This window comes from Mesocricetus auratus, unplaced genomic scaffold (assembly GCF_017639785.1).
Source record: "Mesocricetus auratus isolate SY011 unplaced genomic scaffold, BCM_Maur_2.0 Super-Scaffold_100004, whole genome shotgun sequence".
Taxonomy (NCBI): Eukaryota; Metazoa; Chordata; class Mammalia; order Rodentia; family Cricetidae; genus Mesocricetus; species Mesocricetus auratus.
In genome coordinates this window covers 23981663-24006483 of record NW_024429189.1, presented here as the reverse complement: position 1 = coordinate 24006483, position 24821 = coordinate 23981663, and the positions used below count along the sequence as shown (strand labels likewise).

Genomic DNA, 24821 nt, shown 5'->3' with positions numbered 1-24821 from the left:
GAGAATCGAAGCTTTGCTATCGTTGTGGTAAAGGTTATCATAGGGCTAGCGAATGCAGGTCAGTCCGGGATGTAAAAGGGAGGCTTCTGCCCCCTATTGAAGAATCCAAGGTACCCCAATCAAAAAACGGGTCACGGGGCCCATGGTCCCAGGGCCCTCAGAAATATGGGAACCAATTTCAGAAAAGCAATCAAGAGGAAGTAGAGGTTTCCGAGGAACCTCCGGAATGGACTTGCGTGCCGCCTCCGACTTCTTACTCATGCCCCAAATGAATGTTCAACCGGTCCCAGTCCATTCCCCTGGACCTTTGCCCCCTGCCACCATTGGGCTTATTCTGGGCCGTGGCTCCTTAACTTTACAGGGACTCATTATATATCCTGGGATTGTTGACCCATATCATAAAGAGGAGATTCAAGTTCTCTGTTCTAGCCCTCGGGGTGTATTTTCTATAAAGCAGGGAGATAGAATTGCACAACTGGTGTTGCTGCCCTCCCTCGGGGATGGAGAAACCTACACTTTACAAAAAAGGGCTATGGGATCTTCTGGAAGTGATTCAGCCTATCTGGCTATACCCCTAAATGAGAGACCTACAATAAAATTGTTAATTAATGGAAAAGAATTTGAAGGGATAATGGATTCGGGAGCAGACAAAAGCATTATTTCACTCCATTGGTGGCCGAAGTCTTGGCCCACTGTTGTTTCATCTCATTCTCTACAAGGTCTTGGATACCAGTCCTCTCCTGCCATCAGTGCCTCAGCCTTAACCTGGCGGGATGCTGAAGGCAAACAGGGATGTTTTACCCCCTATGTGTTGCCACTCCCTGTAAATTTATGGGGACGAGATGTGTTACAAGCCATGGGCATGACCCTAACTAATGAATACTCCCCCAGGCATCAGCCATTATGGCAAAGATGGGGTATACAAATGGTAGAGGCTTGGGTAGGCAAGAACAAGGCAGAATAAAACCCATTACACAACACGGAAATCGGGGTAGAAAAGGACTGGGTTTTATTTAGGGGCCGTTGAGGCTTCACGACCCATACCATGGAAAACAGAGGAGCCGTTATGGGTCTCTCAATGGCCTCTATCCTCTGAAAAATTAGAGGCTGTCACAAGATTAGTGCAAGAACAGGAACGGCTGGGGCATCTAGAGCCTTCTACCTCCCCATGGAATACACCAATTTTTGTTATTAAGAAGAAATCTGGGAAGTGGAGATTACTCCACGACCTGCGGGCCATTAACAATCAGATGCATCTTTTTGGCCCTGTTCAAAGAGGCCTTCCTTTGCTTTCTGCACTTCCTCAAGATTGGAAGCTTATTATTATAGATATTAAGGATTGTTTCTTCTCTATTCCACTTTACCCACGGGATAGACCAAGGTTTGCCTTCACTATCCCTTCTCTTAATCATATGGAACCAGACAAGAGATTTCAGTGGAAGGTACTGCCGCAAGGCATGGCCAATAGCCCAACAATATGTCAGCTATATGTGCAGGAGGCTTTGGAGCCAATTAGGAAGCAATTTACATCTTTAATCGTTATCCATTATATGGACGATATTCTTATTTGTCACAAAGAGTTAGATGTTTTACAAAAGGCTTTTCCCATGCTGGTGGCTGAATTAAAACAGTGGGGATTAGAGATTGCCTCAGAAAAGGTTCAAATTGCAGATACAGGGCTCTTTTTGGGCTCAAAGATTACTCCCAAAAATATAGTTCCTCAGAAAATAGAAATTCGCAAAGACCACTTACAAACATTAAATGATTTTCAGAAACTTCTGGGAGATATAAATTGGTTGAGGCCCTTTTTAAAAATTCCATCTGCTGATCTAAAACCCCTCTTCGATCTCCTGGAGGGTGAGCCTCATATCTCCTCACCCAGAAAATTTACCCCTGCCGCCCACCGAGCCTTACAGATGGTGGAAGAGGCCTTACAGGAAGCACAATTACAACGAATTGAGGAGTCACTACCTTTTAATCTGTGTGTTTTTAAGACAGCTCAATTGCCAACTGCAGTCCTGTGGCAACATGGACCATTACTTTGGATTCATCCAAATGCTTCCCCTGCTAAGATTATTGACTGGTACCCTGATGCTGTTGCACAGCTCGCGCTCGCGGAATAAAAGCAGCTGTTACACATTTTGGCAGGGATCCTGATTCCTTGATTGTGCCTTATACTGCTGCACAAGTTCAGACCTTGGCAGCCACATCTAGTGATTGGGCAGTTTTAGTTACTTCCTTTTCAGGACAAATTGATAATCATTTTCCAAAGCATCCAATTTTACAGTTTGCCCTAAACCAGGCTATAGTGTTTCCACAAGTGACAGCTAAAGACCCACTCCCAGATGGGACTGTGGTGTACACTGATGGATCAAAAACTGGTATGGGAGCTTATGTGGTCAAGGATAGGGTTATATCTAAACAATATAATGAAACTTCACCTCAAGTTGTAGAATGTCTGATAGTACTGGAGGTTCTTGAGGCTTTTCCAGGACCCCTCAATATTGTATCAGATTCCTCTTATGTGGTTAATGCAGTTAATCTCCTTGAGATAGCTGGAATAATAAGATCCTCCAGCAGAGTTGCTAACATCTTTCAGAAGATACAAGCTGCCTTGTTAAATAGGAGATTTCCTGTTTTCATTACCCATGTCCGAGCACATTCTGGACTCCCAGGTCCCATGTCCTTAGGGAATGACTTAGCGGACAAGGCTACAAAGCTGGTGGCCGCTGCCTTGTCTACCCATGCACAAGCAGCAAAAGAATTCCATAAGCGCTTTCATGTGACGGCTGAGACCTTGCGCCGTCGTTTTGCTCTATCCAGGAAAGAGGCTAGGGAAATTGTTACTCAATGCCAGAATTGCTGCGAATTCTTACCTACTCCCCACATGGGAATAAACCCACGTGGCATTAGACCATTGCAGATGTGGCAGATGGATGTTACTCATATTCCCTCTTTTGGAAGGCTTCAATATGTTCATGTTTCTGTTGACACCTGTTCTGGCGTAATGTTTGCCACACCCCTAACAGGGGAAAAGGCCTCATATGTGATTCAACATTGCCTTGAGGCCTGGAGTGCTTGGGGAAAACCCAGAATTTTAAAAACAGACAATGGACCAGCATATACCTCTCAAAAATTCCGACAGTTTTGTCGGCAAATGGATGTTACCCATCTAACTGGCCTACCTTATAACCCTCAAGGACAGGGCATTGTGGAACGTGCCCATCGTACACTCAAATCATATCTGATTAAACAAAAGGGGAGTATTGAGGATGTTCTACCCTCGGTACCAAGAGTTGCTGTATCCATGGCACTTTTTACCCTTAATTTCTTGAACTGTGATGCCCAAGGCCACACTGCGGCTGATCGCCACAGTTTAGAGCCTGATAGGCCAAAAGAAATGGTAAAATGGAAAGATGTCTTGACTGATCTCTGGAAAGGCCCGGATCCTATTCTTATAAGATCCAGGGGAGCTGTGTGTGTTTTTCCACAGGAGGAAGAAAACCCCCTGTGGATCCCTGAAAGACTCACTCGAAGAGCTCCTTCACAACTCCAGAATAAGAAGGATGGAGGCCAAGTGGGTGATGAAGACTCTCCTACTCGGGATGATGGTTCCTAGTATGATGGGAGAGTTACGGTGGGCCATCATGTCTACCTTCCCCTACCGATGCCAGTGATGCAGAATGCCCAGGTGTTCCCTAGATTTTTCACAAATAATAGAGAGTTGGGGCTTGCCTTTTTGCCTTTAGATCCTCAGATACAGAGTTTTCAGGATGAGAGAACCTTGTCATTAGTAGGAAGCTTGTGCTTTACTGTGATTTCTTCATTAAAGGATAATTTTATTCATATGGATCCAGAAAGATCTAATGCTAATCCTTTTGAATTAATGGAAGCTGTACTGATCTTTCTCCTATGATAGTGAGAAGGGACAGATTACTTTTGATTGGAAAGGGGCATTAGGCAACAGTCTGAGTGAGGGACAGAGCTCTGGATCATCTGATTGGTCCTCCTCCAATGTTAAGTATACCCCTTTTAAGAGAACTAATTATTCAGCTGCCCTTTATTTGGGTTGTGAGTAATGATACCTTAGGTAAGAATCAGAAAGAAATAAATTGTTCTGCTTAGAATTGTTTTTATGCATTATGCTGGGATGCTATTAAGCACCCTTTTGCTTTGGTAATGCGCATGCCTCGATTTATTCCAGCTCCTGTTGAGGCGCCAAGTAATTTGAGTTTGTTTAGGGAAAAGCGAGATTTTTGGGATCTCTGCTATTATTGTGGGCCTGATAGCCACCGCCGCGGTTACTGCTTCGGTTACCGCCTCGGCCCTTGCACTTTCTGCCACTGTGCAGACAACTCAAACCATTAATGAACTATAGGCCACTGTGACCATGGTCCTAGATAAACAGGCCACTGCCAATTCTCAGATACAAGGAGGCCTGATGTTGGTAAACCAACAGATTAATTTGGTTCAGGAACAATTGGATATATTGTGGCAGATGGCCAAATTGGGATGTGAACAAAGTTGCCTGGCCTTTGTGTCACTTAGTACAATATGAGAATTTTACAAGAGCAGCTAACCTGTCACAAGCTCTGTCTCAACATTTATTACAGAATTGGACTTTTGAGTTTGAGCAGACACTCCGTGAGTTGAGAATGGCGATCCTGCAAGTGAATTCGACGCATCTGGATCTTTCTCTGATGGAAGACCTCTCCCCCTGGATTTCATCTGCATTTTCTTATTTTAAGGAATGGGTGGGGGTAGGATCATTTAGCCTAGTTCTCTGCTGTGGAATAGTGTTGATGCTTTGGATGGTGTGTACGCTCAGAGCCCAAACAAAAGGAGAAAGTGGTGGTGGCACAAGCACTTGCTGCCTTAGAACACGGAGCATCCCCTGACATTTGGTTAACCATGTTAAAGCAATAGGTCGCTGGCCTCCCAGCTCTTGCACCCCACGAGGCTAGTCTCATTGCACGGGATAGAGTGGGTAGGCTTCAGCAGCCCAAGGAGTTGCAAGGCTAAGCACTGCACAGGAGAGGTCTGCGGTATAACGACTTTCTCCTGGGAGATAAGTCATCTTGCATGAAGGTTCTATGTCATGATCTCCTTCCCCCAGAAAAAAGACATCGGACTGGTCAGGACTTCCTCTGGGGATAAGACCCTGGAGAGGAGCTTTGTACATGTTCCGAATTTGCACATGGGGATTTGACCTCTATCTCCACTCCAAAGTTGTGGGTGTCCTATTGCTTCAAAAATAAATGAATAGGGGGAGATGTGAGGAGCCGCCCTCGCTATCGCTATTGCCGTTAGAAGATGGCGCTGACATCCACTGTCAGTTGGAGTTAACTGTCGCTGTCAGTTGGAGTTAACTGTCGCTGTCAGTTGGAGTTAACTGTCGCTGTCAGTTAGAGTTAACTGTCGCTGTCAGTTGGAGTTAACTGTCGCTGTCAGTTGGAGTTAACCGTTTAAACTGTGCCTCTCCCGTGACGTCATCTGGGGTGATGTGCAAACCACCAATCCCGGCTCTACACATCTCACTCGGAGCTCCTAGGCTTATATAAGGGGCTGGGTTTCTTAGCTTGGGGTCTCCCTCTAAGAAGCTGATCATCTATCTCTCAAGATGCATTAAAGCTTTACTGCAGAAGGATCCGAGTGTTCTGCGTCGTTCTTGCTGGCGAGACGGTAGCGCGGGACACACCCTCCCTGGGGAAATGAGGGGATAATGGGGGTTTGGGGGGAGGGCACAGGAGGAGGGGAGGGAAAGAGAGAGGGACCTGGATCTGACTTGTGAAGCAACCTTGTTTCTTATCTAAATTTAAACTGAAAAATAAAAAAATAAAATAAATCTTGTGTGAGGAAGTCATGGTTAGTAGAATGCCTTTGCTTCCAATGGGCTACAGTGTCAGTTCAATCTTCTCTTCCATGTTTCTGGAGCTATTGAAAGCCAGATTAGACCTTCAATTCATTTACAAAGAGAAATATCTCAATCAGATTTAACTACCTTGCTCCTCCGTCAGGAAGGCATCTTATTCTTTTCTCTAAAGTTTACCCTAGACTCAAGGACTCAGAATACAGGTGTTGTATATAGGAGAGGAGGCTTTGTTAGTCAGTAGTTCCAATTGCTTACCACACAACTTTTTCTACGAGGCTCAGAATATTCAGTTATATAATAAAATCATAGAAATTCACAGTAGTCTGATAAGGGTGTAGTAAAATAATGAATACACAGCTTTCTTGCTAACTAAAAGTATTACACACAATACTTTATCACCTCTGTAATAGTCCTCCCATTTTGCAGGCATTTATTTCATCAATTATCCATCCTATTTCCATATCACATCATATTGAAATATTTGCTATCAGTCTATATTTTGTTTTATAGAAAATATAAAATAATTACTTCGATGATATTTACCCCTTAAGTCATTCAGCAATTTCTTCTCTGTTTGCTGGTAAATGTGTTTTAAAAGTTTTTCTTCCACTACATATCTTCAAAATCCAATTACCTTATCTTATTTTCCAGAATCCTGAATCCATCATCCAGAACGGCTCAGGAAGCTTTTTATGAGCTTTCATTATTCTTACTTTCTTGCTTCTCTGCAGCAGTTGACACTATTGACAATCACCATAACTTTCTAAGTTTCTGTGACATTATATAAGTTCTTCTCTGACAGCTTTGCCTTCAGTTTCTCCCACCCATGGATGCAGGTGCTACTTAAGGACGTGCCCTGCTCTGTTACTTTCCCTATTTTTTCTCTTGACAAACCTATCCATGCTCAGATACTTCTTTAATTATTAACGCTGCAAAGGCACTTTTCAAACCTGTCACCTTGCCTATACTTTGCCTAAACTCTTCAACACAATGTCTAATTCCACCAAGTACATCTTTAACTTCACATGACCTTAAGGAGAGTAGAGTTTCCATTCTAGTCTCCAAATGATTACGAAGCATTCAGATCTTGGGGTCTTTTGTAGTTACAGATTTAAACAAGGGATAGTCACTGACAGCAGAGCTAATAATTACTAAAACCAAACCTGTCATCATGGGATTAGTGAGAAGGATTGTATAAATAGATTGTTTATTAAAAGTTTTTCATTAATAATTTACAAAATCCTGATGATTTCTCAAAACCTCTTGCACTTTAGACAGATACTTAAGAAATAGACTACAAAATAGTTTGGCCGTTTAAATTAGAGACAAAAAACATAAATACAGATTTTAATTGCTCAATTAAAGAATGTATAGAGAAAGGATTTACTGTTCCTTCAGTATAAAATGGCTTAATAAATGGTAATATAGGGAAAAATTTATAATTGAGTGAGACATCACAGAAAGAAATTAATATCAAGCAACACCCTGTTGGCAATAAAAAGGGTTGATAACTTCATGATAAAATTTTCTATCCATTTTAGCATATTTGTAGTACAAATTAGTTGCTAGTTTGAAAATTAATAAAAGTGCTTTTAGAATCTTTAATCTAGTTAGTCAGATTTTTAGAGGTGGTGAATAGTGTGAAGTTGTTAATTTTCAAGGATAATTAAAAATCTGTTAAAAATCTACAATCAGCTTTTCACTTATTCTTAATTACTGTTTCATTTGTACTTAACACTCAATTTTGAAGTCTGCCCTTGGTATTATCTCACACCTCAGAGTCATTCCTCATATCTAGAATCTGTTATTGCTGAAACTGTTGAGGCTTATTTAAATGAATTTCATAATTAGTTTCTTTTTTTAACTACATTTCTGGTTGACTAGAACAACAGTGAAATGATTGGTAGTCAAGTACTTAAGATAGACATCACTAAGGGTGACAGTATAATCATAGCTTAAGATGCTGCACATTTATTGCAGGAGTTACCATAGAGATTTAAATTTGGAGCTTTAATCAAAAGTACATGGGTTTGACTTTGAATGCATTAATTCTGGCTAGCAGTAGGTTTCCTAGTCAACTGTTTACAGAAGCAATAGTGTTGGAACCTTGTCTTAGAAATCACTGTAGATCCACATAACAAAAATTATCTCAGTTTCTTGAGATTTTAAAGGATAACATTATTTATTGTGTAAATTAAATGCAATTCCACAAAATAAATTTTTTCCAGAGGGGAAACAAAGGTCAGATATGAAATCTCTCTCTCTCTCTCTCTCTCTCTCTCTCTCTCTCTCTCTCTCTCTCTCTCTCGTGTGTGTGTGTGTGTGTGTGTGTGTGTGTGTGTGTGTGTGTGTGTGTCTGTGTGCATTTGTATTCAGGGAGGTCAAAGGAGGAAAACTGACACCATTCTCTGTTGATTTCTACCTGATTCCCTGACACAGGGTATTTCACTGAAACTCCGATGCCACTTTTTGGTTAAATATATTTTATTGAGCCTCCTGACCTTGAACCCCTGTGCAGTTGTTACAGAGCCTAAGACCAGTTGTGGTTTTTTATGTGTGGATCAAAATTCAAATTATTATGCTGTGTTCTTACTCCCTTTTCATATGACAAAATTAGGTATCATATATTCAAGTGTTAAGCTAAGAACAATAAACAACAACAAAAACAAAGAAGAAACCTGGATGTCTATTCTATCCTCTGAATTTCTGATGTTACCTATAAGTCTGGACCACTGAAATTTACAAGGCATTTTAATTTTATTATTAGGTGTGAATCTACATGATGTATTTGTATGGCACAAGTAGAACAGCATGTATATGGAAACCAAATGACAACTTTGAGGAGTCATTGTTTTCCTTCTATGAGTTGTGGTAATTTCACTCAGGTCAACATACATGCACGACTAGCATAATTACCCACTGAAGGGTCTGATCAGACCTAAATTTTATAATTTATAAATTCTTTTTGTGCTGTATGAAACCACAGCCACCTTCCTCCTGACACTAGTGAGATTTCCAGAGATCTCCAAGGATGATACCAACTGACAATCTAAGCAATAATGGAAAAGCTACCTTAAATGCCCTTCCCTGATAATGAGATTGATGACTACCTTATATGCCATCCTATAGCCTTCATCCAGTTGATGATGGAAGCAGAGGCAGACATGCACAGCTAAACACTGAACTGAACTCCTGGAACCCAGTTGTACAGAGGGAAGAGTGATGAGCAGAGTGGTCAAAACTGGGCTGGTGAAACCTACAGAGACAGGTGAACTTAACAAGGGGGAGCTCATGAATCCCAAACTGATGGCTGAAAGGTAAGGATGGGACATATCCAGACCCCCTGTACATGGGTGTCAGTGAGAAGGCCTGGGTAATCTATGGGGACTCAGGTAGTAGATGAGTATTTATCCCTGGCATACAAATGGACTTGGGGAGCCCATTCCACATAGAGGGATGCTCTCACAGTCTGGACCTGTGGGTGGGAGTTAGGCTCTGCCCTGTATGATATGACAGTTTTTGGAGAGCCCCCATGGAGGGACTCACAGTCCCTGGGGAGCAGACAGTGGATGAGGAGGGAATTTGGGGTGGTTGGAGGGCAGGGAAGGAGAGGAGGGAGAGAGAGCTGGGATTGATATGTAAAACAAGTGTGTTTCTAAATTAAATTAAAAATAAATTTTAAAAAGCTGAACCAGGCACATTCCCGGGCCTCCTAACTATGCTTGGTGTCCTCCACTGCAGCTTTCATCACAGTGGAGGGAGCCCAAGCACCCCAGCATCCTAGTCTCTTGATCCACCCAAGGGACTAGGTAAACCAGGGCCTATACCTGGGCTGCCTGCCTGTGCTTGGGGTCTAAGACTGTAGCTTCTCTCCCAGTGGCTGGAGCCAATGCACACCAGCACCCAGTCTCCTGCTCTGCCCACGAGATTAAATCAACCAGGACCTGTATCCAGGCTGCCCTTCTGTGCCTGGGGTCTACCACTGGGGCTTCCATCCTAGGCATATACCCCAAAGATGCCCATTCATACAAAGATGTCTGTTCCACTATGTTCATAGCAACACTATTTGTAATAGCCAGAACCTGGAAGCAACTAGATGCCCAACAACTGAAGAGTGGATAGAGAAAATGTGGTACATTTACACAATGGAGTACTATCCAGCAGAAAAACAATGGAATCTTGAAACTTGCAGGCAGATAGATGGCACTAGAAGAAACCATCCTGAGTGAGGTAATCCAGTTACAAAAAGACAAACATGATATGTACTCACACATATATGGATTTTATACATGGATCAGATCAGGGGAGTGCCAACTTACAGTCCCATTGTCAGTAAGTCTGGGAAACAGGGAAGTTACCAGAGAAGGGGAATGAGGCAAGATATCCTGAGCAGATTGGGAGCATGCGGAGAGGGCAGAGGGAACCAGGAAAAAGTGATGGGGAGAAGTAGTGGGGAGAGGAAGATATGGGGGAAAATAAGCTTGAGTTGGGGAAAGAATGGAGGAGACCAGGATGAGAGATACCATAATAGAGGGAGTCATTATAGGTTTGAGGAGAGATCTGACACTAGTGGAATTTCCAGAGATCTACAAGAATGGCACCAACTGGCAAATTAAGCAATAGTGGAGAGACTACCTTAATTGCCCCACCCTGATATTGATAACTACCTTATATGCCACCCTAGAACCTTCATCCAGTAACTGATGGAAGCAGAGGCAGATACCCATAGCTAAACATTGAACTGAACACCTGAAACCAAATGATAAAGAGGGAGGAGTGATGAGCTAAGGGGTCAAGACCATGCTGGTGAAAGACACAGCTGACCTAGCAAGGGAGAGCTCTTGGACCCCAGACTGATGACTGAGAGGCCAGCATGGGACTGATCCAGAACACCATGAATGTGGTGTTAGTGAGGGGGCCTTGACAATCTCTGGGGCCTTGGGTAGTAGAGCATTGTTTACCATGGAGTACGAATGAACTTTGTGAGCCTATCCCATATTGAGGGATTCTCTTTCAGCCAGGACACATGGGGAATGGCCTAGGCCCTTCCACAAATGAAGTGACAGTCTCTGGAGATCCCCCATGCAGGGCCTCATCTTCTCTGGGGAATGGTGTGGGGATTGGGTGGGGGCTGGGGGCTTGGGGGACTGGTAGTGTGGCAAGGGGGAGGGGTGGGAAAGGTAGCTGAGATTGGCATGTGAAGCAAGCATGTTTCTTATTTAAATTAAAAATATATTGAAATAATACATATATACATATATATGTATATATAGAGAGAAATTTAGAAAAAGAAAAAAATCATAAAAGTGAAAATTAATACGGGTAAAAGACCACTAAGGCAAATAATGTCAAAATTAATCAAAAGGAAACAAAAGCACACAATACCACTGAGTTCATTTTGTGTTGACTCCTGGGCTTGTTTAACTCTGTTTTGCTTAATTAAGCATATATAACGGAAGTGTATACAAAAATTTAGTGTAAAGATGGTATGAGAAACATTTCTATGCATAATTGTTTTGCAGATTAACCTACTTTGAAAGCCTCATCAAGGTATATATATATGCATATATTTATGTATATATATGTAAATGATGCAAATGTATATGTATATCAAAAGATAAATATCCAGATAAACAAAGAGCTGTTTCTTTGAGAAGATAACAATGATACAATGATAGCAAGACCCTTGACACACTTAACAGGAATAAAGAAAGGTACTGATAATTAGTAGAGTCACATACAAATAGGGACACATTATAAAAGATTCAAATGAAAATTCAGATTAATATCAGGAAATACATTTAAAACTTATGACCATTGAAGTTGAAAATTTAAAAAAGTGGATGAATTTCTAGATTAATCAAAACTACCAAAATTAAATCAATTAGAACAGGTGAAGAAGTACACTCCATTCTAATCAAAGAAACACTGATTAGTTTCAATACTCGACTCATTCAATGTCCAAATTTTGAAATAAAAGACATCCATAGGTTAAGGAGAAAAGTTAACAAAAACCCTTCAGATAAGAACCAAACCCAAGCCCAGGTACATTCACGAAATAATTATTCCATTCTTTAAAAGAAGATATATGGACAATACATATTAATGTAGTCAACATAAAAGAAATAGAAGGAACACTTCCAAGGTGTACCTAATACCTAGGTACAGTAAAAGCATAGGAAAACTCTATTAAACATCCCTTAAAAATTCTTAGTCACACTCTACAAGGAAATACAGATATACATATAAAATATCAACTGCCATGATGGAGTTGGCTTTATATCACAGATGCAGTTAACTTTCAGCATGAACAATACCATCCTAAAAGTAGGTAAACCTGAAGTAATCTCACTAAATTCAAGAACATGACTGGACTCTTTACTTTCCTACTACTTTCAACATAATACTTAAATAATTAGCTAGCTAGAGCAATAAGACAAGAAAAACAAAGAATGGAGTAGATATATGTGGGGAAAGGAAGATGATATGACACCACAAAATCCATTAAAAACATTCTATATATAATTACATTTTCAGTAAAATGACAGATCACAAATTCCACTTACAAAAATCAATACCTCTCCCATATATCAATAATACATTGAGAAGGAGGTCAAAGAAGTATTACTCTTTAAAATAGTCAAAAAATAACTAGGAATAGTGGCTGGATTGTTGGCTCAGTGGTTAAAAGAACTTGGTTTTATAGAGAATAAGTGTTTCCCAGCATCCGTATACCAGCTGACAACTTTCTGAAATTGCAGTCCCGGAGCATCAAACATCTATTCCTCTATCATGTGTGCACAATGGTCTGTGTACATGAATGAAACACAACACTCATAAAAATAAAATAATCAAAGAGTTTACAAGTTATTTATTCTTATACTAAGTATAAACCTAACCAAATACATGAAAAATATCTATAATGAAAACTCTATATTCCTCATAAAAGAGATAGAAAAGGACATTAGAAAATGGAAACACCTCCTTTGGAAAAGGATTGGTAGAATTATGATTGAAAAAATGACCATGATACTGATAGCAACTTACACACGTTCTTCATAGAAATAGTGAAACACATTGTAAAATAAATATGAATCACAAAAGACTATAGATAGCCAAAGTGATCATAAGAAAAAAGAAAAGTGCTGGCAAGATTAGCACAGTTTAGATTTCAAGCTCTTATGTACAACTGCAATGTTTAAAAAAATGCATGGTGCTTCCACAGAAACACACATATAAATCAGCAAGGTGAAACAATAAACAAACATAAGTGTACATCATTATGACCACCTTATTTTGGACAAATAAGAAAACCAAAGTAAACTTCAGAGAAAAGGCAATCTCCTCAGTATATAGTGTTAGAAAAACTGAATGTTCTTGGGTACAAGAAAGAAATTAAACCCATATCGTTCATCAAGCCAAAACAAAACAAAATGAACTAAAGTTCTCAGTCATAAACCTGACTTGCCGAAACTGCTAGAAGAAAACATTGGCATTACCCTAAAAGAAAAAAGTGTGGAAGAGAACTTTCTGTATACAATTTTATTTGTTCAAATTTAAATTTGATAAATGACAACATGTGAGGTCCTCATGAAACTAAACATATTTTGTATGACAAAGAAAAGAAATTCAATCTGTGATAAGGCAGCCACAGAGTGGGAGAGTATTTTTGGCAACTATACAACTATACATACTATCAAATATATACAAGAACTAAAAAAGAAGTAAGGAAAATGATTCAGTTTGAAAATAAACTATATAGCATGAAGGGATGTTGAATTTTGTCAAAAGATTTTTTCAGTATCTAGTGAGATGATCATGTGGTTTTTCTTTTTCAGTTTAATTATATAGTGTATTATATTGACACATTTTCCTGTGTTGAACCATCCCTACATCTCTGGGATGAAATCTACTTCACCATTGTCTGTTGTGTTCTCAGTTTCGATGTCAGTAATATTTTTGTTTTATTTTTCAAGACAGGGTTTCTCTGTGGCTTAGGGGGCTGTACTTGAACTAGCTCTTATAGACTAGGCTGGTCTTGAACTCATAGAGTTTCACCTGCCTCTGCCTCCCAAGTGTTGGCATTAACATTTTGTGTCACCACTGCCAGGCTATTTGACCACATCCTGTTAAGTATTTTTGTATCAGTGTTCATGAGGGAGACTGGTCTGGTGTTCTCCTTCTTTGTTGTACTTTTGTGTGGATTGGAAACCAAGGTAATATAATTTGGCAATGACTGTTCTACTTCTATTCTGTGGAACAATTTGGGGAGTTTGTGTTTTATGGAGGAACAAAGAAGGAGAGTAAAGAAAGAGATACCTTAATAGAGGGAGCCTTTATGGGCTTAGTGAGAAACCTGGCAACATGTATTCACAAGGATGAAACCAAATTAGAATCTAAGGACTAGTGGAAAGGCTCCCTTAAGTTCCTGTCATGGATAATGAGATTGATGACTACCTGTAATGCTAACAGAGAGTCCTTACCCAGCAGCTGGTGAAAGCACAAGCAGAGGTTCACAGCTGAGGACTGATGCTATTCCTGGAATCCAGTTTTAGAGAGGGAGGAGTGGTCAGGATCATGCTAGGGAAAACCACAGAAGCAGTTGACCTGAGTAAATGGTAGCTCGGTGACCCCAGACTGACAGCTGGGGAACCAGTATAACACCCAATCAGGCCCCCTGAATGTGCATGTCAGTGGGGAGCATGAGCAGTCTAAGTGGCCTCTGGCAGTGGAACCAGTATTTATTCCTAGTGCACGAATGGAGTTTGGGGGCCCATTCCCAAACCATTTCTCAGCCTAGATAACACAGGGGAAGGCCTAGGTCCTGCCTCCAATGATGTGACAGACTTTGATGATCCCCCATGGGAGGCCTCACCCTCTCTGAGGAGTGGCTGGGGGTGGGATGGTGGGATTGGTATGTATAATAAGATTGCTTTTCATTTTAATAAAATCTTAAAAATTAAATAAATAAAAATAGGCTAAATAGCAATACAGAGAGCAGTAAAATAAGACTGAACCATGAATAAGAAATATCTTGGTCTTCAAAATCTTCATAATTATGGAAATGGAAATTAAACTACTTTCAGATTTTACCTCACTCTAGACAGAATATCTTTGATTAAGAAAGCAACTAAGACAAGGCTTCCTAATATTGAGAGAACTGTTGGTCAGATGATAAACTGGTTCAGTCGCTCTAGAAATCAATGTGGAGATCTCAAAATCTAAAACAGATCTACACTATGACACCACTATGCTATGTCCTTTCTTAGCATATGCCCAAAGGATTGAGTATTCTACTCCATAGATATTTGCTCTGCCATGTTCTTTGATACTATAGCCACAAGACTTAAGAAATAAAGACAAACAAAATGTCCTTCAACTTACGACTGGGTGATGAAAATATGGCACGTATACACATGGATTACTATTTCAATTATAAAAATGGAGAGATCATGATAAACCTAGAATATAGAATACGAAATAAGGGACTCTACTCAAAAAGAAAAATGCTGCAAGTTTTCTCCTTATATGATGTGCATGCAAGTTATAGTTTGGGTTAAAGAGTATGTAATAGACATTTTTAGCTTTTCTGGCTTAATGTAACTAAATTTCCTATATGATATTTATTCAGTCTCATTTCAGAAACAAAAGTGATCAAATGTATAATCTTTCAGGAGATTCTAGGGTTTTACTCTGTGGTTTAAAAATAAAAAGCCACCCATTTGAATAAGTCTTGTAAATTATGAAACTTTAACCTATTATAATTTAAGGAACAATGCAAGCAATGAGTGCTTGTTAGTCTCATTCTACAGCATTATTCATGTTTAATTTACTTGGCCATTTCCTTTGTTCTTCCTAAGGATATATAGGGAAAATCACAGAACTACAACGTCATAAAATAAAATATGTCCTGACCACACTTTTCCATCCCCCAGCTCCTTCCAGGTCCTCCCACTCACCAAACTCCAGGACATTTCTCTTCATTCTTTGCAGGGGGTGGGGAAGCAAACAAAGATACAAATTGAACAACAACAACAAAGTAAAACAACACACACACAGTATAAAAACACAAAATCAGGAGAGTATGATTAAAACAACTAAATTTCCTATATGATATTTATTCAACTCATTTCAGAAACAAAAATGATAGAATGTATAATCTTTCAGAAGATTCTAGGGTTTTACACTGTGTTTTAAAATAAAAGCCACCCATTTGAATAAGACATATGTGTAGATAATGGGTCAATTCAGAGGAGTCGACTAAACATTAGAAAACCTACATATAAATCCAGATATGGTAGACACCAGCTATAATCCCAGCATCATAAAGTGGCTGTTGTGAGTGCTTAACTAGCCTGTGCCGTGTAATGAGAGCCTGCCTAAAGCAATCAACAGCAGCATTAGCAACAGAAAGAAGCAGGTAGGAAAAGAGGGAGAGAAGAAATCCAGCTAAGCTTTAGAGTTAAGAAATATGTCTACTAGAATGGATTTAGTGTACAGAAAACGGGGTAGTTGTATGTTGAATCAGCTCATTAGCATTGGTTTATGTTCTTTATAAGGTCGTGTATACATATTACCTCAGTTTATCACCTCATAACCTTATTAAAACTGAGACAAATAAATCACTATATAAACAATATTAAACTTTCCTTTAACATACTTAAGGAAAAGTGTTCCACCAGACACATAAATCAAAATCATGAATAACACATGATTATACTAAGATTAATTTCAATTAAGTGAAAGACTTCCATCATATACTAGGTCCTATCATTTTTCAAGTAAAAAGAAAATGAAGTCATGTTTCTCTCATTGACAGATAATATTTTTCCTTATGCAAAAGAATTACGTTTATAAAAAGGCAAAGTTCTTCTAGAACTATTCCAGGAAGACTTTTGTCTGAAATGATTTCCAGCTAACACATCATTCTGACTCGCTTCACTTGTTAAAATTTACATTGGATGGAAATTTCTGGGAAAATTTCTGGTATCTTCTAATATTGTAAAACATTTTCTTTAGCTCCTTTTCACACTGGTTTTTGGAACTCCCTGCTTTTCATTTTTTCTGCTGTTTATTGTGTTCACTAACTTCTTTCCACCTCATTGCTTGTACAGTTTGAAAAGAAGTCAATTTCATACGCCAAGACCTTTCCCTTGCTTATATAAACCACACATATATATTGAATTTTACAATGTAATTTGTAAGAAAAGCAAATTGGTACACAGAAAGCAAGTTCCCTCTCTTATGCAAATGATCATTTATTAATAAAATATTGATTATTAATCTCAATAATAAAATAAATTATAATCCCATAGTAATAGTCAAACTATATTTTCCCAAATGTGTATTTCTTTTGTCTAACTATAGGCCATCATTAGAATTAATAAATCAGTATTTTTGAGTTTGTAACAGATTTTTTTCTATATGTATTTTCAGTGCTTCAATCCCATTTATTGAAAATACTGTTTTCCTCTGCAAGCCTTTGACTATTTTCTTACAATATTATGCTCATATGTTTGTGGGTTTGTTTCCAGATTTTCAGTTTGTTCCACTGTCTTAATTATGATAACTAGCAATACATTTTAAATCGATCCATTGTTTCTTTTAGTTTTACCAAAGTGATTTCAAGAATTCTATATCACTTGTGTTTTTATATGGGTTTTAGAATTAGTTTGTCAAATTCTATGAAGAAACATTACCTGGAGTCTGCTTAATGCCAATGCATGGGAAGAGGAAGCTGTCTTTATTCTAAGGAAGCTATCAACAATAATTATGGTAAATTTTAAATTTTATTTAGATATTTTGCTTCTAAAAGTAGGAAAATGCAATTTTATTATTGTCAGGTAACCATTATATCACAATTTTGGTGCTAAAATAATAATTTTTCAGTTTGGTGGAGTTGGCCCTGTATGGAAATGCAAATATCTATCATATATTTTAACAGTATTATAAATTCTATCTATTTTTTGAGAATCTGGGAACAACACTCAGCCTTATATTTTCCTTCCTAAGATGTTTTGCTTTGATTTTTATAACATTGCACTACCAAAAACTCCACTATAAATTAAAGTAGCACTTGTAAGAATGTCAACTTTGTCTTGTCCTCATCTTCCTGTGGGAGACAGTATTCCGTCTCTTCTTCCCGTTTTAATATTTTATGTGTGTATTTGATATGAATGTGCACATGATGTGCATCTGCGCACATCAACGTGTGTGTGTAGGGGGCTGTAGACCCATTGTTGATGCTAGTAAATGTCCTCTATTCCTCCTCTACTTGATTTTTTGAAGTAAGTTTTCTCGATCAAACCTAGAGCTGAAAGATCTGGTTAGCATTGCTAGCTAGCTTGCTTGGGTACTTGTCTGACTGCTTTCCAGATTGGAATTCTGGCTAAACTGCCATGCCCAAATGGCAGTTATGTGAGAATATAGGGATCTTCCCCTCCTTCCTGCTCAAACAGAATTTTATTCACCAAGAAATGTCCCCAGTTCCTGCATTCCATTTTTATTGCTACAAGTGAGTAAATTTTATAATCAATTTTCATTAACTTTTTTCCAAATTGCACCCCTAAATCAAGTTTTGTTGTTGTTGTTGTTTTGTTTTTTTGAGACAGGGTTTCTCTGTATTGTTTTTGGAGCCTGTCCTGGAACTCGCTTGGCTTGGTCTCGAACTCACAGAGATCCACCTGCCTCTGCCTCCCGAGTGCTGGGATTAAAGGCGTGAGTCACCACTGCCCAGCTATAAAGTTTTTGATAATTCAATTGTTCAAGGATTTTTCCCTTTTCCTTACTTAAATCTTTTCTCAAATCCATTCATTTGATCAACTTATTTTTCTTCTTTATTATATTGTTAACATGGAGGTTCATAGTCACTGTTTTTTACACATTCAGTGTTGAATTATACTTAAAGGCAATATTTATAATTTGAGAGATTCACTTTTAAAGTCTTTTTAACTCATGGTCACATGAGACATTGGTTTGTCATGTAATGTTTTACTGGTTTGGTTAAATTACTCTATCAGAGAACTACTGATTTTAAAAAGTTAACATGGAGTTATTTCCATTTTTTAAATTTCTGAACATATTTGTACTGAAATCCACATATTCCTATAGAAACCTTTGATACAATTTACCAACAGTATTATCTGGCTACAGAGTTACTGCCTGAAAAATAGTCCCTATGATTTATACATTTCTTTACTGGATGCGAGTTTTGATTTTCAATGTGATTTAATATTTTTCCTTTTTCTATTATCATTTTAAGACAAACCTGTTTTACATACCAATCCCACTTGCCTCTCACCCCACCTCCAAGCTACCACACCTCCATTCACTACTCAGGGAAGGTGAGACCTCCCATGGGGAAATAACAAGTCTGTCCTGTCATTTGAGGCAGGACCAAAGCCCTCCCTTCTGTATCTAGGCTGAGCAAGGTATCCCTTCATAGGGAATGAGCTCCAAAAAGCCAGATCATATACTAGGGATAATGACTGGTTCAACTGCTAGATGCCCCACAAACTGACCAATCCACCCACTGTCACCCACATTCAGAGGGCCTAGTTAGATCTTATGCAGATTCCCCAGCTGTCAGTCTGGAGTCAGTGAGCTCCCAATTGCTCAGGTCAGCTTATTCTGTAGGTTTCCCCACCATAATCTTGACGCCTTTGCTCATATTATAGCTCCCCCCTCTATACTACTGGACACTAGGATTTCGGTTCACTGCTTAGCTTCAGATCTCTGCATCTGCTTCTGTCAGTTACTGGATAGGTTCTATTACTACAATTAAGGAACTCTTCAATCTGATTAGAGGGGATAGGCAGTTAAAATACAATCTCCACTATTACTTAGATTCTTAGCTGGGATTAACCTTGTGGACTCCTGGGAACGTCCCTAGTGCTAGGTTTCTCATCAACCTTGTAATGTTTCCTTCTATCATGGTGTCTGTTTCTTTGCTCTCTCTCACTGTCTTTTCTCCCCAACTCAACCTTCCCGGTTGCTCATTTTATCAAGTTTCTTAGGGTATTGCATAATTCTGTACTGTCCATATCATTCTTATAGTTTTTTTATATAACTAAAAAAATCCATTGCTATGTCTCTTTTCTCTTTCACAGAACTGGTTTGTTATATGTTTTCCAAAAATTCAGAAAGAAATTTAAATTTGACTGATTTTCCTAATAAAGCAGACTTTTGTTTTCATCAGAGTTCTTTAAAATTTTACTTTTTATAATTATCCATCTCAGCTTTCATCCTTATTATTTCTTCTCATGTGGGGAACTTAGGAGATACTTTATATATGTCTTGTATATTCAGGTGTAGAAGGAAGGGATTTTGATGGCATATTCTCATGACAAGATCTTAAGGATAAAATTATTATTAAATGATACTCAGGAATCATGTGGTTTGTTCAAGACTGCAAAGATTATTACCACATTTCAAGAGATGGATTTTATGGTACAGTTCACATGCAGAAAATAGTATACTCAAAACTGTATTCATAATTTATTTTATCTTTTTTCAAACATATAAATTATTGCCTTGTACTTTCCAATGTAGAATCGGACAAACTAAAACTTTGCTCACACAATTATTCCAGTCTGCTTAACTTCCAATACAAACTTCTCAGCATTGTTCTATCACCACTTGTAGGAAACCCTTTATAGTCTTGCTTCTTAGACCTTCTTTCCAAATCAACTCAACTGATTCAATAACTAGCAGATTACTTCCACTGTCACTTGAACAAAATGTTAGAGGGAATTAGGATCATTGTTCTTTGTGCTATTAATACAGTTCTCTGTGCTATTATTTACTAGAAGAAGAAATTTTGGTGGCAGTATATGTGGGTAATACACTGATAAAATAACCACTTTAAGACAGCTGACAATTTATAGTAATTTGGAGTTCATTTTATTTTATCATTTATTCCTTGCTCAATCTTCCTTCTATAAAATCCACAAATCTATAAACTCCGTAAAATCCCAACCCCTTACTACCTTCTAAGAATTAACAGTTCACTGACTTCATCTGTTCTGTGACTATTTTCTTAAATACTAATGACGAATATATTAATATACTTTATTGATCTTGTGTATCATCAATCCCCTATACTAAAATACAAATTCCACAATGCCATCAAGTTTGTCTATCAGTAGTATATACTCAGAATGTATTAAACTCAATAATTTAGAATTAAATGAATTCATTTTTACTTCATTTATATCTAGACACTATCCTTAGTGTTTGTGTTATATCGGTGAAATGTACAATTTAGTGAGGAGAAGGATCTGAAACTAAATTTTTGCTGAGGTGTTAGAATCTCCCTGTGACTATTCTTACTGATGCTGGTTATGCATTTTTCCACTACCGACCAGATCTATCAAAGAAAGATATCACAGATGAGGCAACCATGTCAGAAATCTAGAAAAAGAATGCGTTTGAGTAGTAGTTTCATCCGTTCTTTAGTACCAACTCTTTAGTCTGTTACATTACAGTAGGACGACAGAATATGTGTTAGCAGGACACATAACAGCAGACCTGGTGTTCACAGAAGGCTGGATTTGGTGCTCAGCCATCCTATTCCAAAATCACTGCCAACACTAGAAGGCATGCCATTACACTATGGCAAGGAATTTTCTTTTTTGTCCTCAAGGTTTCCTTGTAATGGTTTGTCACTGTATTTAAATCTATTATTACTAATGATCTGGAAACATCTGCGTCTTTGAAGTCTGTAACTTTTACCTAATTTATTAATGTATATATTCTCCTGAACTTTCCTAGTCATCATAAACAAAGTGATATCACAATGAAAAATAAAAGACAATTAGGAATGCATTCCTTTCTTTTGTTTAAAATTTCCTTAAGCCTTTCTAGTATACTAATATTTTTCACATTCCAAATATTTTAATATTTTACTTATAGTGGTAACTGAAAATTATACAGCTACAAAACCACACAATCATTACAATAGTCACTCAATCAGTTGATTTTAAATGGTTTACTCACACATGAACTTATTTGACATGTATAAGAAACAATTTCACCATTTTGAAATAATATCTGTCTTTAGGAATGCTGCTCCTTTAGAATAAGAAATCATCATGCCTTAGTCATCTTTATATCCTCAACAATTAAAAACATTAAATCATACCTATATGCTGATGGGTCTGTCATGAAATATGTAGCCTGGATAGTTGATTCAAGGTTGTAATAAAAATCACAATATATTCTCCTGAAAACAACCTGTAGACAAATGTGGGGGTGCTTAAAGCAATAATAAGTTTTGAAATCTTTGAAAACAGTCATTAATGAGTATTTCAATCTGTTAATATTCCTAGGTAGTTGATCGCAGAATCTACTGTCATTTTCCAAGTTTCTGATTATTCTTAGGGGCGTCAGTTACCTTGTCTCTACTTTCCTGACATCCACATAATACCTTTATTCATGTGTAACTTTGTCATACTTGCTGATCAGGCCCTTCTTAATAATTGTATTAGTCATATAGCTATCTTTGAACCTATCATTCAGGCTCCCTCCAATGTGGAAGGTACATAATCAACACAAAAGTAGGGTACTGGCAGATAATCAAGCTTAATATATATAAATGAGATAAGATAGCACTTTACGAAAGCAGAAAAAAACAGAAAGTAAGTAATTGGGTCAGTGGAACAGCACTGTGTATTGTTTTCCTCACACAATCCCAGCAAATGTCCAGAAAGTGAATAAGAACTCACATACTTTTATTATTTACTCTAAGAATAAAAACAAATTGTTGCCGGGCAGTGGTGGCGCATGCCTTTAAGCCCAGCACTCGGGAGGCAGAGGCAGGCGGATCTCTGTGAGTTCGAGGCTGGGCTGGACCAATAGCCTCCAAAACAATACAGAGAAACCCTGTCTCGAAAAACCAAAAAACAAAACAAATTGTTATATTTATTAATATTTTTCTTTCATTTCTTTCTTGGTTTTATTTGTTTGCTTATTTTGATATTTTGGGTCATCTCTTATTTCTGTCATTTTTATATCTATGCTAACAAGAATCTGTCTCCAAATGGCTTCAAAGTTTCTGCAAAAAATATTACATAGGCCGGGCGTTGGTGGCGCACGCCTTTAATCCCAGCCCTCGGGAAGCAGAGGCAGGCGGATCTCTGTGAGTTCAAAGCCAGCCTGGTCTACAAAGTGAGTTCCAGGACAGCCTCCAAAGCTACAGAGAAACCCTGTCTCGAAAAACCAAAAAAAAAAAATATTACATAGACCTGATAATAAGAAGACAGTTCTAATCATGGTACTAACTTTTGTTGACAAGTCACACATAGTATTCATATATAAGGAAATACACAAAAATATCTATTTGTGGTCACGATAATCATCTTCATTACACACAATGTAACACAAAAACACAGTTCTATTGCTTTTCAAACATCACAACTACCTCAGACAAAATAAATTCTGCATTAGAAAAATTGAAACTTTAATCAACAATTCAACAACATCTTTAAAACATTCTATTTGAGGTTTTATAATTTTATTTTGATACCATGTATGAATGTATGTATGTTTATGTATGTATGTATGTACACTATGTGTGCTAGTGCCTGCATTGGTTGGAAGTGGATGACAAATATCAAGAACAAAAGTTATAAATGTGAAACAGCGTAAGGATGCTGTCAATTAAATTGCAATACTTGTAGGGGCTACAAAAAAAAGCAAGTACTTTTAAGCACTGAGCCATCATTCTAGGTCCCTAAATTTTTAACAATTTCTTACACATCACACATTTTTTTTGTGTGTTGGTGGAAAACAAATTTTCAACTTCACTTTCAAAACTAATTTTCACCTGGCTATATAATGTGTCCAGATTCTACTCATTTAATTTTATAGCTGACTTTGCTAAAATGCTACTATTTTAAGTGATTTGCATTGAATTTTATTAAGGAATAGTTAGTCTTATTTAAAAAGTTCTTTTTAAAATAATATGTGTGCTTGAAGGTAAAATGCATAAAAACACTTTTCTATTTCTTAGAACAAAGATACATTTTGGATATTGCATTTACAGTTTTGTCTATAAAAATTAAATGATGTTATATAAATTTTGTTTTTAATTCTCATTTATTTGGAAGTTTTTTATTAAGTGAAATTGTATTTTTTCAAATAAATTTTTAATACTAATGTCTATAGTTGAAAACCATACATGCTTCTAGCAGAATTACCAAAATTATTTGACCGCAGTTGATCTTAAAGTTCATTAAGGACAAATTCATGCAGCATTTGCAATTCAGGTCACATAAACACTTCCCGATATCAGTTAAACAACACAAGATTTGTTTACAGGGAAATGCAACAAAATACATTTTGACCATGAATGAAAATTATTTGGAAAAGGTAAAATTCCAGATTTAACAGTAAAGTTTGCATGCAATAGGAATCTAGTAAACGTTTTAAATAAACATATATTGACCAAATGATCAGTAAATTACATCACTTAGAGAAATTTTGACAGTAAATTATTGGGTCTGATAGGTGCATGCTACCACATACTATTTTCAGAGTTTAAAAATAAAGAAAAATTCAATTACCCTAAAAGACATTTCAAGATTCTCTCCACCCCAGATATCCATTCCTGCATCGTAAGTTCCTATCTCTTCAAAGTAGTTTCTGTCAATAGAAAATAGGCCACCAGCCATAGTAGGGGTCCTAGTTGAAAACAAAACAAAAGAAAAGAATATGTTTTGAAAACACTGTGTGGAGTTTAGTGATACTACAACAAATAGTTTTGACATCTTAAATATTAAAATAGTCCTCAAAAACTAAAGCTGGAAACACAATGTCAAGGTGTGAAAGCATTTAAAATATTAAAGTTGCATTTGTATTTCACACTTTTTACAAAACTCCGTTAAATTACTTTGTCTTAATATAGATGATAAAATAGAAACACAAGAGGAACACTGCTAAATTAAATCTG

At 37.6% G+C, this 24821-nt stretch overlaps 1 protein-coding gene across 4 annotated transcripts in view; it reads right to left on the bottom strand.

Moving 5' to 3' along the window:
* The window catches only part of Galnt13 (polypeptide N-acetylgalactosaminyltransferase 13), a 611901-nt gene that overhangs the window by 220529 nt on the left and 366551 nt on the right, over nt 1-24821 (bottom strand). For all 4 annotated transcript variants that reach the window (XM_005068971.4, XM_005068972.4, XM_040745358.1 and 1 more), the window contains one exon: nt 24436-24553. In XM_005068971.4, coding sequence (XP_005069028.1) covers nt 24436-24553 — 118 coding nt within the window. The remainder of the gene's footprint in view (nt 1-24435; nt 24554-24821) is intronic.